This window comes from Neopelma chrysocephalum, unplaced genomic scaffold (genome assembly GCF_003984885.1).
Source record: "Neopelma chrysocephalum unplaced genomic scaffold, ASM398488v2 Primary Assembly neopelma1_24, whole genome shotgun sequence".
NCBI classification, from domain to species: Eukaryota; Metazoa; Chordata; class Aves; order Passeriformes; family Pipridae; genus Neopelma; species Neopelma chrysocephalum.
The window spans coordinates 51194974-51210768 of record NW_020897693.1 but is presented as its reverse complement, the minus strand read 5'-3'; the positions used below and the strand labels follow the sequence as shown (position 1 = coordinate 51210768).

Genomic DNA, 15795 nt, shown 5'->3' with positions numbered 1-15795 from the left:
TTCCTCCCAGTGACACAGCTTACACTGCATTTTCTACTGCACAAACCCAAAGAGAGAGTCAACTCTTGAACAGGACAGTTTACAGTGTGACACTACATCTTTTCTCTCTCACTTACAAGGACAGCTTAACATTTGAACAACTAATTTGAACAGCATTTATTTCAAAGTCTGGGAGAGAGTTTGTGCTGTCTTTTTTTTTTTCATACACACAGAAAACAATTGCATCTCTTATGTACAAAACAAAGAGAAATATTTCCTTCTAGCTGAAATTGTAATTTATTATTTCCAAAGAGTAATACCTTTAAGTAAGTTTCACTATAAATTTTAAAGCCAGTTCAGTCTGATTCCTTACTTTAAGACCAAGAAATCAGAGATATATCTATTGAGCATTCACATTCCATGTCCAATCTTGCAAAATATAAAGACAGTATTGGAAACTTTAAAAGCCTCTTCCATAAAGCACTACCTAGGAGAGAGCAATCAAGCACACACTAAATGAGCATGTGATATATTGCACTGAGGACTGGGTTGGATCAAGTTCATACCTTCATACTTAAAAAATTGCTGACGATAAATGCACAGTGGTTAACATGAAAAGCTCTGCCTGAGATTCAGCAACAATCTCCTTGGTGGAAATTACCTGAAAGACTAACTGCTTTGAATTAAGTTTGAGCTATTAAGAAATTCAGTTTTCTAAACTCAACTGATTGCCAGCTGCCTTTAATTGCATTTTTCTTTTAACTGTTTTTGTGCTCCGTGATGAATACTGTGGAAACCCTTCTACTACAGGACGAGCACCTGCTCTAACAGAAGGAACCTCAGCACTCAAGGAACAGAAAGGTGATTAGGAATTTTGAGTGGAGCATGTAATCCTGTTTGGTTCTAGCATCGTGTAAATAACACACATTTTTGATACTGAAGATCCAAACCTTCTGGGAGGAACATTTGTGACTCTATAACTGTATTTAGTCAACTGAGCCAACTGTCTGTAACATCTGTGTTCTCTAACTGAGAATATCTCGTTATGTTATGAACCATCCAATCCAGCCCCTTGAGGTTTTGACTAATGTATTTTATCATGTCCTAATCAGATGAGGACATTCAGCCTGCTCATCATCAGTCATCTCAGCTACAGAAATCTTCCAACTGAAAAACCACCAACTTCAAAATTGCATTTCATGTGTCAAGTTTGGAACCAAATTCCTGTCTGACACTTATCATTGATTTAAGTATTACAAATGTCAGTAACGGGAGACCTTCCCAGAGACTTCTAGGGCCTTTGGATCAGGAGAGGACACAAGAAGTAGCTCTGAACCAGGCATTTTCGTACGACCATTTCCATTAGGAGACAGTTGAAGCCATACAAAGGATGTAAACAATGTCAAATTTATCCAGAAAGATACTTTTGAGGAATGGATGTTCAAACTTTGGAATTAAATTAGACATTCATGATAAAACAAAGCCCAAGTTTCTTGACGCAAGCACCTTGCAGAGTCTGTGTTCTCAAATTCTCTTGATACAATAAGAAATGAAATTCAGTTTGATAGTGGAGGCACAACTGATGACAGCAGTCAGTCTGACACACAGAAGGACCACTCCTTCCTTTAAAATTACCTGAATCTTGCCATTTCATACCCTTGATGTTACCATATTGTCAAACTTCAGTCTTCCGGGATTAAAGAAGTGTCTAAACTCTGTATCTACATCCAGCTAAACTTTTCTGACCACAAGACCGAGAAAGATGTTTCCTACAATTGCAATGAACACCGTGGGAACAGACCTCTGCACCTCCAGCAAAAACAGGGAGCAAAGTTCTCCTGCACTTAATGAATCCCTGATAAGCCAGGCAATAGGAAGGATGAAGTGGTCAAAGTCGTGTTATACAGGGGTCAAGAGCCCGACATGCAAGAAGGTGAAGGGAACATTGTCACCAAAGGAAAATGAAGGTTAACAAGGGCAGGAAATCATTCGAGTCCAGAATGATTCTCCCAGAGATGTCTCCTAAACCAGGGAAGAGAGGCTGGAGTCTGTTCCACACTAAAGGAGCAGCAGAATAGCAGAGCTATGTGTTCGTAAGATCTGAAAAAGATTTCATCAGCTGGTTAATTGCTAATCTAATAAGTCTTTTCTGCAGTAGGAAATTATTGTATAAATGTTTTTTAAAAGGCAAATAAAAACAAAACCAGCCATTAGTTTCAACCATCTAAATATACAAAAATCTGCTTAAACCTCAAAATTAAATCCCAGTAAGCTGAAATGGTAAATCATGCATAACTTTTTCATTCTACTAGGGAACAATGTGTTTTTAACTCTAGGCACTTTTTCAATTAGATTTCACTCCATGATTTTTTATTTATTTGTTGTTAGTTGTGGGTACATATGCATCAGCAACAACAAAAAAAAATGAAATATGCATTTTAAATGTGTTCTAAAACTGAAATCCTCTGAGCTTTGAAAATGGGGATAGGTAGTGCATCATTTAACAGAAAACACTGTCTCAGAAAAGGTCAGAGAAAATAAAAAAGAAAAACTTTTCACTATGTTTTGATGTTCAGCACATTGTGGTTTTAAAGAATTTATGGAGTGGCAAAGGACCAGAGCTTGGAACCTTTCTATGAAATGTGAGGTGTGCCGCCACTGCAGTCAAAGGCTGCTTGCAGCATGTACAGACCTTAAGCTGAATTTAAGCTAATATGCTTAGAGGTGCGGGGCACAAGCAATGACAGCAACCTGCATCCAGCAAAACTAGCCATTAAAGGGATCAAATCCTCTGAGGGGTTTGCAGCCCAGGCTCAGCAAGAGCAAAATGGCTCTGTGTAAGCCAAGCCCGAGCACACCTGCACATGCCATGGCCACACCACAAACGAGCTCCAATCACCCTCCTGGGGGGGATTCATATCACATAATGCTGCAACCCGATGGCAAACCATCCTGTCTCTGTGAATAGCCCAGATTTCCTCCCCTGGTGAGTGAAGAGTGGGGCATGTCAGAGGAGTGATTCACCCAATCCATCTCAGACAGCTGGGGATGGGATGAATCACCTCAGGGAGCTGTCTCTCTCTCCCCTCCCACTGAATACAAACAAGCTGAAGGCTATCGCTTACACAGCTTCTCTGAGGAGAAATTAAACCCATCCTTAGAAAGTGGGAGAGTCCAGATCTGGGCAGCAACCAAACCTGTATTATGTTATGACAGAGACAGGTATTACAGAGCACTCCCTCACAATGTGAGACTTCTCTTTCTCGAGATGAGTGTGGAGAATAAATGCTATTTAATAACAGTAGGCTGAGATTTTCTGCAGATGCAATAGCACGCTTATTTCTTCATTCAGTAGCCAATTACTTCACATACAGTGATGCTACACTACCTTTAGTTCTAACTGCATTTTGCAGAAGTCTCCATTGGCTTGAAGGAGGAATTGAATCCATTCATTAAAAAAAATGAACAATCATGAAGTAAACTGAACTGGGGTTCTTGCTCTCAAAAGGGTGAGAGTTGATAAATTATAAAAGTCTGAACTTTAGACAGTAATAAGTGAAGATAAGTGGACTGCAAGAGGTAGAAGAGTCAGACACCTGGCAGCAGAGGACACCTGGAATGTCCTTACACCAAAAGGTACAAAAGATCCAGAGAATGTATCTCAAAGAAGGGGAAAAACTTGTAAACCTGGGCATCAGTTATAAATCTGTAAAGAATCACTCAGAGGAAGAAAACAGAAGCAGAGAACCGACAATATACGAGAAATAAAAAATTGATCAACAGAAAACTACACCTTAGAAACTAAAAGGAATAAGGATAAAGTGTGAATTGCCACATGTCAGGTTGAACTTCTCATTGTAAAGAACATTAAAAAAAATACCCAAAGATTCTTCACATTCAAAATTGAAAAAAAAAAAGAACAAAAGTGATCAAGCTGCAGTGAAGTAAAAATAATCCAGGCTTGCACTAAAAAATTAAATTAATCCTATGCATTAGTTTCCAAAGATGATGTTGATGTTTGCTAGAAAAGCTAATGCATCAAGAAGGAAATAAACGGATACATTACCTGAATAAATTTTAAGGGAAAGAGTAATTAGAAACCTTGAGATAAATCAAAATGCAATCAGTGCAGCAATAGGTTTGCTAAGCTTAGGCTAGCTGGGATGTATCCAAGTTTTCCGGACAGCTTTCTCTGATAACACAGCCCCTTTTCTAACTAAGAGAAATGCAGTATTTCAGTAACATAAGGAAATATTAGGAAACACAGAGAAAACAGGGAGCATAACTGGAATTCTAAGATGACTGAGGAACTTGTGGAAAGGATGGCCAAATGAAAACCATAAAAAGCAAGTCTAGCAGGGGTTACAAGTGGCGATTCTCAGTGATTTTGCCAGTTCCTTGGTGAAATAAACAGAAATAGTACATGGTCACAAAATCTGCTGATGACCTTTGGAACACACTCTCAGTACAAAGAATAACCATGTGGGAGTAAAGGAAAGTGTGATAAAGCCTAACAACATAGAGTCTCAAGGCACCCATTACAGGGCAAATTAACAAAAAATTCTACAGAGATCTTTAACCGAAGATTACTGAGAAAAAGAAATATTTGGGTATATGGGTTAATCCCACAGTGACTCAGAGCAATCAGTGAGCTGCACTCACAGAAGAGGTTAATCCAGCTCCAGGACAGATCACTTGAGTGTTTCCACCATCAAGAAGAAAAGCCAAACCCCAATTACAAAGTGAAGATGAATTCTCCACCTGGAGTAATATCTACAGCTCTGCCCTAAAGAGATGTATTTGAACTTAACTTCCTGCAGAGAGAGGCAGCTGGAATGGGCAAGAAAATGTTCATAAAATTTCATAAATGTGGTGTCTCGACAAGACCAGTTTGCTTAGATTAAGGAAAGGAAAATAGGCGTGTTCATGCAGGGGAGGGGCAATGACCATTCTTTCTAAGCACATTGAGGAGATAAACATGAGGGAGGGAGAAGAAATAGCTAACCAAGGATGTTGGCACAGGGACAAATGTACAACCTGCAAATTAAAAGAGATTTGTTAGACAACATGAGGAAAGGCAGATTTTGAACAATTTATGGGATGGGTGATACAATGAACCTGCTCACTAAGGTTGATGACTCAGTGACTCAAAAGGACCCTGTGAGTTTTACACCTGTTATTTTTTTCTACTTTTGTTTTTATCCTTTGAAAAAATCAAGTGAGGCAAATACAGTCTCAAGGGGAGGATGCATCTCACCTCAGCCTAAACCAAACTGTGGAGGGGTCTGCATCTGAGCTAGTCACACTAGTGTCATTACAGTCAAGGGTGAGAAACGGACGTTTTAGGGCAGGGTGACTCCTCAGACCTTCTTTGGAGATGCATCCTAGAACACAAGGAGCCATGCCCCAAATGTTCCTGTATCTCCTGGTAGACTATGCCTGTCCCTGTGTTTCATCAGATGAATCCCACGTATAGTGCATTTTGAAATACTTTATTTAAAGACGAATGGGCAAAATTTTCACTACCTTTCTCTCAGCAGAGGTAATTACACACACACACACAAAAAAAAAAAATAACACAAACAAATCATTCAGCTGATTCTGTATAGTCAAGCTACAGCTCAGCATTTGGTATTGAAGCAGTGAAAAAGGCAGGATTTCTGTAAACCTTGGGCAATTTTCACCAAACAGTTGTTACATGATGGCACACAATGTAAAAGAAAACAAAGTGCCTACAGATTTTGGGAATGACTGAGACGGTGAGCCTTGCCAACATAAGCAGGGGAGCCTGCAGGGACATAACCAGAAATTCCTGTTCTGTGCAGTGCAGGAGTATGCAGGAGGATGCATCAGCTGTTTGAAATGTAACCAGCAAATCATTCCCAAAAGAAATTTTTGAGCTTAGCTATTTAAATAGAGCTTAGCTCTAAAATCCCTGGTTAGCTCCTTAATGCTGTTTTACTGGAGTTAATGTTAAAATAAATCTTTCAATATGTATCAGAAACCTTTTTTTTTCTGGTAAACAATTAATATAATAAAGTTGCATAGTTACAAATCAAAATGTGGGAACAAGCAAAATAAAAAAGCAATATTTCTGATTTATCACCACTTTAAGAACAGAATTTAGGATTTATGTAGGGTTTATGTAAAAACACACAGAAGTAAAGGGCTTTGCTTCTTCTGCACAAGTTCTCTAGATCCTGGGTCCAGATATAAGAAGAACCCATTTAATACTTGACCCTGCACCACTGGAAGCAATGGGAGTAGTGACTGCAGTGAGCACAAAATTAAGTCCTTACATCAAAAATGAAAACAAGTAGGTTTTTTCGTGCATTCTCTGAAAGTACCTCTAAATTTATTGCTTGAGATTTATCTTTTTTTTTCCCATGAGGACTCAGGAGGTTTCCTTTTTTTTTCTCTAACACAAATGTCAATAAGCTGTAACATTATAAATAAACTTCTAGTGAACTGTTTATGGCACAACTACACAATGCAATGCATTTCAAACAGTAAAACTGAGGTTATAAAAGGAAGGGTGATTTCAAAATATTTATTCTAGTTTCAAGTTAAGAGGGATGTGGCATCTTGCACTATTTGTTAGTGCACGAGTGTGCCCAACCAGGGAAGAAAAGATGATATAATAAAATCTGATAATTTTCATTCTCTTAGGGAAGGTGAAATGGGAGGGAGAGGAAAGGGTGTACTCATCAATTGGGACAGCTTCTGAGCAGGATACTGAACTTAGCTGATCATTTAATGCCAGCAACAACCTAAACGTTTCCTATACCAATGCAGGACTAAAAAGAGAAGAAATACCTGGAGACAGTAACCTGAGCTACAAAGTCTCTGAGAGTACTTCTGGAGCTACACATATCCCTGACATCAAGGGACAGATGTAACACCGAGTTGAACGAAATAAACACATCAAGTTACAAGGCTACCTCTCTAGTAAAACTTTGCTAATTCTGAGATTAGCCATGCAGTTGGTTTCTCCAAGGCTGCACCTTGGCTCCATTTTGCAATTGCCTGTCCCTAAGCCTGTGACTCTCTTCCTCCCACTGATGGCTGCATTTAGCAGTTGGTAACGTGGATTTGTGCTGCTCCCATCAGCATTATTTCAGTGAGTATCTGACCAGATTACTTCCTTTACCTCCTCTCCTTTGTAAGCCTTCCTCTCCTCTGTGAGCAAAGAGATCACACAGGACTCAAAGCTTCCCTTGGAAGTACTCCACACACAATTTGCCCTATTGGACTCTACCAGTCAATACAGCTCTGACTAAAGATTTAACTTAGATGGCTTGTACCCAACATCTGCTTCCCAGTAACATATATATCACAATAAAAAAGAAAAAAGAAAAAGGGAAAAAAAAGACCGCTGGGACATATAATTGCAGTTCAGTTTGCCACAATCCACATGAGAGTGACGCAGCATGAGGCCACCAGGTTACCAGGTCACACCCATCTCGTGGGACAACCCTGCCTGCACTCCCACCACCCCCTACGTCGACTCCAGCTCAGGTTCTCCCTTTCAGAAGTTGCCCTTCACATCATGAAGGCATTCTCATGTCTCCACAGGGGAACCTGCAGAATTATCCCAGGCCTTGTGTAGCACTAAAATAGCTGGATAATTAATAAAAAAAAATAAATTTAACAGCTGATGAATTAATTAAATAGTGGCAGAACTTTAATAAAACCTTAGCTTGAGTAAAAAATAAAGAGAAGTGGTGCAATTCTGCAAGTAAGGGGTAATAGGGGAGAGTAAGTGACAGGAGTGAATATGGTTGACCATCTACATAATTTATGCCTACAGTGGATACACTTATATTTGGATACCATAGCCATGCCACTGTATTGTTATATTGTGGCTTCTTGCAGTCTACAACAGAACGACAGTATTCTTCATATTTAATTGTCTTCTGACTGCATAAAAAAGAGGAAAATGCCAGGTCCCAGGCTCAGTGCCTCTGCTGTTACATTGCTAGGAGTTTTCAACATAGTTTAACACTTGGTTGCAGATTTAGTTCTGGGAATTATTTTGTCCATGTCAGCCACCTAGATTTAAAAAAGGTAGCAAGCCAGGGACTGTATTTCAGAGCCAAAGCCACATCATTGAAACACATCAATTTATCTTCACCTTGCATATGCCACTCAGTCTGGGGCCCTTAAACCCTCCTTCAAATACGTCCTGAAAAGGGAATGTTTGCAGTAAAGCACTGAAGATGTGAATATGGCTACAGTAGCTATATCAGCTTTTACTTGCTTTCAATTTACAGACATTGCTATTTTAGTTGCTATTAATTGCAGTGATACAAGGAAGTTTCTGCCACTGCTGAAATAGATCGATAATAATAATTAAAAGAAAATTACAACTACAAGAACCCTATGCCATAATATGTCCTGCAAAGATCACTGAATTTTAAAGGTCACTGGGTCATGTAGTCTTAAATCATTAAACATTAGACAGAGAACTTTGGTTTTAGGTCATTTAAATTTCTGTAACTTTCTCTTCCAGCCGTTGGCTCACAAAAACTAATTTTTGCAGAAAGGATGATCTTTTATACAACTCATTTGAAAACCATCTGTTTGGTTATCTGTATGTACCACCCTGACTTCTTGTTCCATTCTTCACAGCATGTGACATGTCATTTTACAACCACATTTCCGGCAGAGGTGAGAACAAGCTTCTAGGTTTTGTTTCATGACAAACTCAGAAACTCATAAATCTCAGTACAAATTCAGGGGGAAAACAAAAACAAAAACACAAAACAAAATTATATTCTTCCATATAGTAAAAGAGGCTTTTTCGGCTGAATTTAATACCTTATTTGTGAAAGCATTTTCCATTTGGCCAAAAGTTTGTCCATCCACCTAATGTGGGGAATATTTACTTAATATACTTATTTACAGAAGCTCAAAAGCAGTGCTCAGCAGCACTGTATCAGTGTGTCTGTACCTGAGTGTGGGTATCTGAGGTCCTTCCAGTTCCAGGAACGCTCCCAATCGCATGGCTCCATGTGAGGACAAGAGCCAAACACCTGCACAACATGCTGGTTTCCCGGGATGCAAATTGATGTATTTGGTCCCAAAGGGAGTTGTAGCATGGTTTGACCATATCTGGTCAGCATCCACAGGCATGCTGTAAACTCATTTGCTGGCAATTTCAGCACAATGTGATTCTGGTAATTGTGACTTATATGGAAAAAATGGCTTTTAGCAGCCCAGACTGACATGGGACTAAAATCTTTGGATCCAAACACTATTACCAAAACCCATTACTCAACAATTTTGTGTCTTTTTTTTTTTTTTAAGTAAAAAAGACACAGACAGACATTTTTGGATTAAATATGAAGTTTCAGAGAACTCTTTTACTTAAAAATAAATAAAAATCAGCCTAGTTTCAGAGATTCTGGGCACACACACTGCATTCTGGTTCATACTTTGAAAATTGGCTGGATTCCTCAGTCTGTATTACAGTGTCCCCTCTCACACTTCTGTATAAGAAAGGTTTTCTGTATGGCTTTGTTTTAGCCAGAATGTATTTCAGTGCAAGTAATGCTTCCCAATCAGAAAAGATGTCATGCATTTTTCTGATTTCTAGGACTACCATCCTACCAATTCTCCTAAATAAAGTAAGTATCCCACTAAGGATTCCATTTTCTCTCTCTTAGCTCATTTTTCTCCAGTCTATTTTACCTTGTTCTCCTACCCTTTCAATACTACTTAGCCACTTAATTCCTCGTCCATCACATCAACTCAGATCACTCTATGCTGTGCAAGGTATCTCTCATTATACTACCTTTCCCCCTTCTTGTCACACATTCCAATCCCCCTGAGCAGCCTCTAACAGCCTGGTTTTGTAACTCCAGGCATGGAAACCTACACCTCTAATTCTGCCTCAAATCATCTTAATACCCGCCATTTCTCAATTTGTGTGCCATAATCCTTTCCATCAAATCCTCCTACCAAGGCTCTACATCCACTGAACAACAAAATAACTTTGATTTGCAGTCATATTTGCCTCAGGTGGGAATTTCACAAGAATCCAACCTTGACCTAACATTGTCCATGATGGAAATGACACTGTGATGGAAATGACACCATTTCTTATTCAGGCCAAGACTGGCTGCATTTGAACAAGCTACAGCCCTCGGTAAGAAAGTACACATTTCCTTTTTTCAAACTCCATTTTTTTTAATCTTTGGTTTTTGCTCCTTAATTTTGGCATTATAAATAGCACTCTTGTGCTTAAGGCATCTTGATCCACTTCAAGCACCTGTATCACACAGAGCAGTCTGCATCTACAACGGAGAGACATAAACCCAAACTTCCTCGGCCATATCCTTCCTTATGAGAGATCAGTCCATAGGGAGGAAGAGAAACCCCCTGCAATGGTATTCACCCCTTTTCATCTAGTCCCTTAACAACTAGAAGAAAATGCATTTGATGCTTTATGTGGAAAAATGAAGGATGGAGGGGGGACAAATTAGGGAAACTTGGAAAGTCACCTTTCACTCAGCTGGCTTTTAGGGCTATTCACTCTGATTTGGGTCCATCCCTCACCACTGCATCAAGAACTCAGAGCACCAGAACCTGCCACCAAGGTCTTTACTGCTAAGCTCTGATTTTCTGTAACTTTATCTGAAATGCCACAATCACTGACTTGAATGCTACAAATGTCCTTACCAACACCCAGGGCCAAGATACAGAGCTAAAACCTACCAAAATCAAGACCTGAAAGAATTCTCTCTCCTACTTGCTTTAAGAAGAAAACACCCAGCTTCTAATGAGAAAGTCTCCTTTTAATCAGAGCATCTCTTCCAAATTAAGATTATCAATTTCCTTATTCCTTACCTATGAACAGTGTATGAACATGCTGCTGCTGGGGGGCCAAAAAGTTAAATCCCAGATAACAAGCACCAGTTAAAATAAATGTTAAAAACCAAATGAAAATAAAGAGCATTAATAACTACAACCACCCAGAACACACCAACCAGCTCAAAACTCTTAAATGTCACAAATTAAGACCTATTGCCAAAAAATAAAAATAAAAAAACTCCCTTGGAAGACAGAGAAAAGGGGAAATGTTGACTGAGGATGAAAGACTGACTGTTTACATACCTGTTTCAAAATCAATTCTTTTCAGGCACTAGGGAAAACTGGAGTTGGTGGGGTTTGAAATCAAGTACATAAGCAGCTAAAAGCCAATGTCTGCTGGAGGCTCCAAAGCCATAACACACCATTTCATGACACACAAATGTTATTCTTGGTTCTCTTATTAAAAAGTATTTAATATCTCTTTTGTTTGAAGGCAGGTGACAGCAGCTCCAGGATCACTGGAGGTCATGATATCTTGCTATTGTTATTACATTTTGGTTCAAGTTTGCCACTTTAAGTGTCTCAATTACAGTGCACTATGCCAGTGATTCTCTTCCCTGTCACAAATATTGCAGATGGTTTATTTCCCATCTATATGTTAGAGGAAGAGTTTAAGCTCATCATTTAAACATGTATTGTTTGGGCATAGAAATTTTCTCTTTGTTTTACAAATCAAAACACAAAAAACTAGAGATAATGCTGCATTTTTATAAAAATCAGGTTCTTCTGAGCCTGAAATTGGTTATCTTAAAAATCCGTATTATCTTTACAACCTTTATAATACCACCTTCTTACACAGCCTGACTGTACAACCTGCTTTGAGATGGGCAGCCCTCATATGATCTTGAATTTAAGCTGCAAGTATTATCACTTCTGTCATATTTGCTATAAATAAAATGGAACAATGTCAAAAAATGGTGCTCAGCACAGAGACAGAAATGGAATTTTAAAGGAGCTCTACAAAATTTGCAGCAAATTCTGCACTAAAAAATAAGAATGTAGATTTTATATAGCGAGGATATATAACTGCAGAATTTGAGAATTATAAAAACAAACAAACAAAACACTAAACGATGTTCTGAGAAAAAACTATTACAATGTGAAAAAATTATCAGTGGCTTTTTCATCTGTTTATAGCCCTAAAGATAAAAGGCTCTAGAGAAAAATTAAAACAAGTCCTAATGCCATTATAGTTGCATTTTAATAATGAATTTCTCTACACTGAGTTGTGCATGCATTATTTGTCGTAGTTATTGCTTGTGTTCTCTATTAGCTCAGGCTGCAAGCTCGATTTCATAAATGTTAACACATTTAGCAGTTAAAAAGCTTTAATTCAGCATCCATTTAAGATATTTATGTTTTCTCTCCTCAAACAGTTTCTAAAATTCCAGCAGTAGCTGAAGAACTGTTTAAAAGAAAAACAATAAAAACCAAACCAGAAATGCATCTTCCTCCCAGCCAGACATTTAAAGTGAAATCAAATAAAAAAAAAATTACAGCCTGGTTCAGATTAATCCTAGGACAGGATTTAAAAAATGCTCATTCAGAGCCATTCTCTGCTTTTGTATAAGTCAGTGGCAAATTTGCCACCAGCTTTAGCCAGAGCAGATGCAGAATTGTAATTATTTACATCAAGCCCTGCAATGGATTAGGACTGCTGGGTACGAGCTGAAAAGGAAGCTGTGACAGGGGACATCCCAACTGGTCCAGCCCATTTTGATATGGACTTGCACCAATGCTTTTGGATGACAAGCAAGCAATTCTAAACCCCATAGCATTAAACACCCACACGTGGTACTGAAATCATAAGACACCTCCTCTCCAACACAGGAATGTCTTGTAGGTAAAGCCCAGCAGCTTAAGGCCGTCCCCGCGTATTTGCACAGAGCATGAGTTGCCTCTTATTGCTGCCAGCTGCCTGGGAACATGCTTCTAAATTAAGCCCTAATTAAAATAATCCTTTTGAGACAGACTAGAATTACTTACCTCATCCACATTCTCAAAGGCATTGATGATGTCATATGGTAAACAGGACAGAAGGTCAATCACAAACCACGTTTTCAGGTAGTTCATCCGTATGAGTTTGGGATCAGATATAACCTCTCCACCAGGGCCAACAAAGGTCGTATGAAAGTTCAAAACAATGTCAACCAGAAAAATAACATCCACTACACTGTCCAGCACGAGCCAGGCAATGTTGTTCTGTTTTGTCTTGAAGGACACGTTATATGGAACCATAATTGCTGTGTAGAAGGTTAGAATTAAGATGACCCAGTCCCAAGTGGTCTTAAAAGCACAATAGTGTAGTATAATGTGTGGTGGAGTCTTTGGAGCTTCTTGCTTGTACTGAGGAAGAATATCAGATCCCAGCTGGAGAACCTGTAAAAGACAGAGAAGCAAATGCTACTGTTTTCAACAAATATGATCCAATAAGGGGTCATATGGATTTCTGTAAGGAGCAGAACAAAGATGGGACTGTGTTTGTTGGACACTGCAAGTCAACCCACAGTTTTCAAATTATCTGATTTATTTAGAATGTGTGGAGGCAGCTATCACTCAATGAATAGGAGCAGCACGGCATCTAAGGATACTCCTGCAAAAAAAGGAGGTCTCTGCAGATGGACTGAGGGGAAACCATGCCAATAGCAAGGGAAGAGAGGTTCCATTGGTAGGTTGTGGGTACTGCCACACCAACTTATGCTCTGCAGCTCTGAACGTAGAATCATAGAATGGTTAAGGTTGGAAGGGACCTTAAAGATCATCTATCTCCAACCAGGGAATCTTCCACTAGACCAGGTTGCTCCAAGGCCCATTCATCTGGTCTTGAACACTTTCAGGGATGGGACATCTACAACTTTTCTGGGCAACCTTTTTGACTGCCTCACCACCCTGACAGTAAAGAATTTCTTCCTAACACTTAATCTAAACATAAGCACTCATATTTGGAAGCATTACAAGACTAATTCTTTGTGCCTGACCTCTTTTTTAAACCACTATTGAGCCAAAGCAACACCCTATCAAAGGTGAACCAGATTCCAACCTTGCTGGCTGACCTCCTAAAATGAAGCATTGTGTGCACAACTTCTGCCCTAACACCCTGGTGGCAATATCATGCTTCCTTCTTATTTTCTTCAAAAAGTTGCTGCTCTTACAAGCTCAATATCACTAGAGGGTTCTCTTTTATTTCCTGTAATTACTTCTCATTTTTTGCACAGGACTATAATCTGCTGTATGCTCACTGTTGGAAAATGTGGAACTGGAAATACTGCAAAGGAACCAAGCCAAATTCACTTAAGACATTCCTCCCAGTTAATCTAATTACCTCTTATCTCAGCCCAACACAAGAAACAAAAGCACAAAGGAATGCACACGTGGCAATATACTGCTCTGACAACTGAAAGATCCACGTGTATTTTGGAACTAATAACACCTTTTACATTTGTGGATCTCAAGTCTCTATGGGACAAAAAAAATAATTACAGCAACTTTAAAACTCTTTTCAGCCCTCCACCTGTCCCACATTGGAGCTGATGCACTGTATCTCCAGGGAGAGCTGGATTGCAAACAGCAGTCTCATATGTGCAAAAATGATAAAACCCTGGATGCTTCCTTGATGAAGAGGAGTAAATGCCTCTGAATAAACTGCACAGCAGCTAAGAATATGAATTCAAGTACCACAGAAGCAGATTCTCCATTAATTCTTTGCAGTCTTGTTTTTTAGACATTTTTAACAGAAAGCTGTTCCTGAAAATAGACAGTAAAAGTCTGGCTCTGCCGAAAATCTGTTCTTCAGAAATCACCAAGGGGCAACAACAGCAGCCTCTCTCACACTTTGCCGGGGGATGTGGCTTTCCAACGTCTCATCTGTGCCAATGTCAGGCTGCACCCTGAAGGGATGCAAACCTGCTTCTGCCTACCTGTTCCCACCCTCCCTAAGGTCATATTTAGCAATCACGATCTGCGAGGAAAGTCAGCTAAGCTGATACAACGAAAAACTAACTTGTTACATTAGTTAGCCATTTGTTTTCTACAAGGTCAGTTGAATTGCATAAATTTACCCCATGGCCAGAAAAGCACTAGACCCACTACCCAGGCAGTAGTGAGAGTGCAGCAGAGACCCCCAGGAGCCCATGGGGGCTGCTCCCTTTGCCAACACCAGCTCTGCTGTAGCACAAAGCCGTGTGTTGAACTCCAGCTGAAGGGCAACACACACCAAGCAGTGTAGTCCCATTGGCACTTGTCAGTGACCCTCACAGATGCCAAACCCCTGATGAGACCCATAAAAACATCAGCCTCCAGGTGTCCCCTCCCCAGGGACCAGGAAAGATTCACTAACAGAACTTCTACATTCCTATAACCACCCAACAGGGAAAGCTGGCCACTGTGGCACACTGAACTCGCTGGTGGATCCATGGGTATTGATCCATGGATCAATACAGCCAATTTTTCAAAGCAGCCTTTGTGAAAATCCACGAAACTTCTTTCAAAGCCAAAATTTTCCCCTACACATAACACACCATTTTGGCCTTGCCTCATAATCTGTTTTTTATCTCCACTTATCTCTTTGGACTCATCAGCGTTCAACACTTTGATGATAAATCAGCACTGGGACTTCTTTCCTTGGTTTCTCCAGACCTATTTGTTCCCTGCCTTGTTCACTGGGGCAGGAGCTGGAAACATCCTCACCATAGCTGGAATAATAAGCTACTTAGGGCTCATGCCGAACGCGATTAACATATGCTTGATAGTTCCCTGTGCCTCTGGTGGTGGAGTGCTTAGGAGTTCCCATGATACTGTAAAAGCATAATTATTATTCTTAACATAATATCATGCTGAGTTTGACATGGGGAGTGGGTGGCAAGTGGCTGTGGAGACCACTGAACTATAATGATTATTTCTTTCATGCTGCATGAATTTTTAATTTTAAATCACTAAAGAATA

At 39.6% G+C, this 15795-nt stretch overlaps 1 protein-coding gene across 1 annotated transcript in view; it reads right to left on the bottom strand.

Annotated features, from left to right (window-relative positions):
- KCNH5 (potassium voltage-gated channel subfamily H member 5) overlaps window positions 1-15795 on the bottom strand; it is a 153108-nt gene that overhangs the window by 96533 nt on the left and 40780 nt on the right. The window contains exon 6 of the mRNA XM_027674189.1: window positions 12841-13233. Within this exon, the coding sequence (XP_027529990.1) occupies window positions 12841-13233 (393 nt within the window). The remainder of the gene's footprint in view (window positions 1-12840; window positions 13234-15795) is intronic.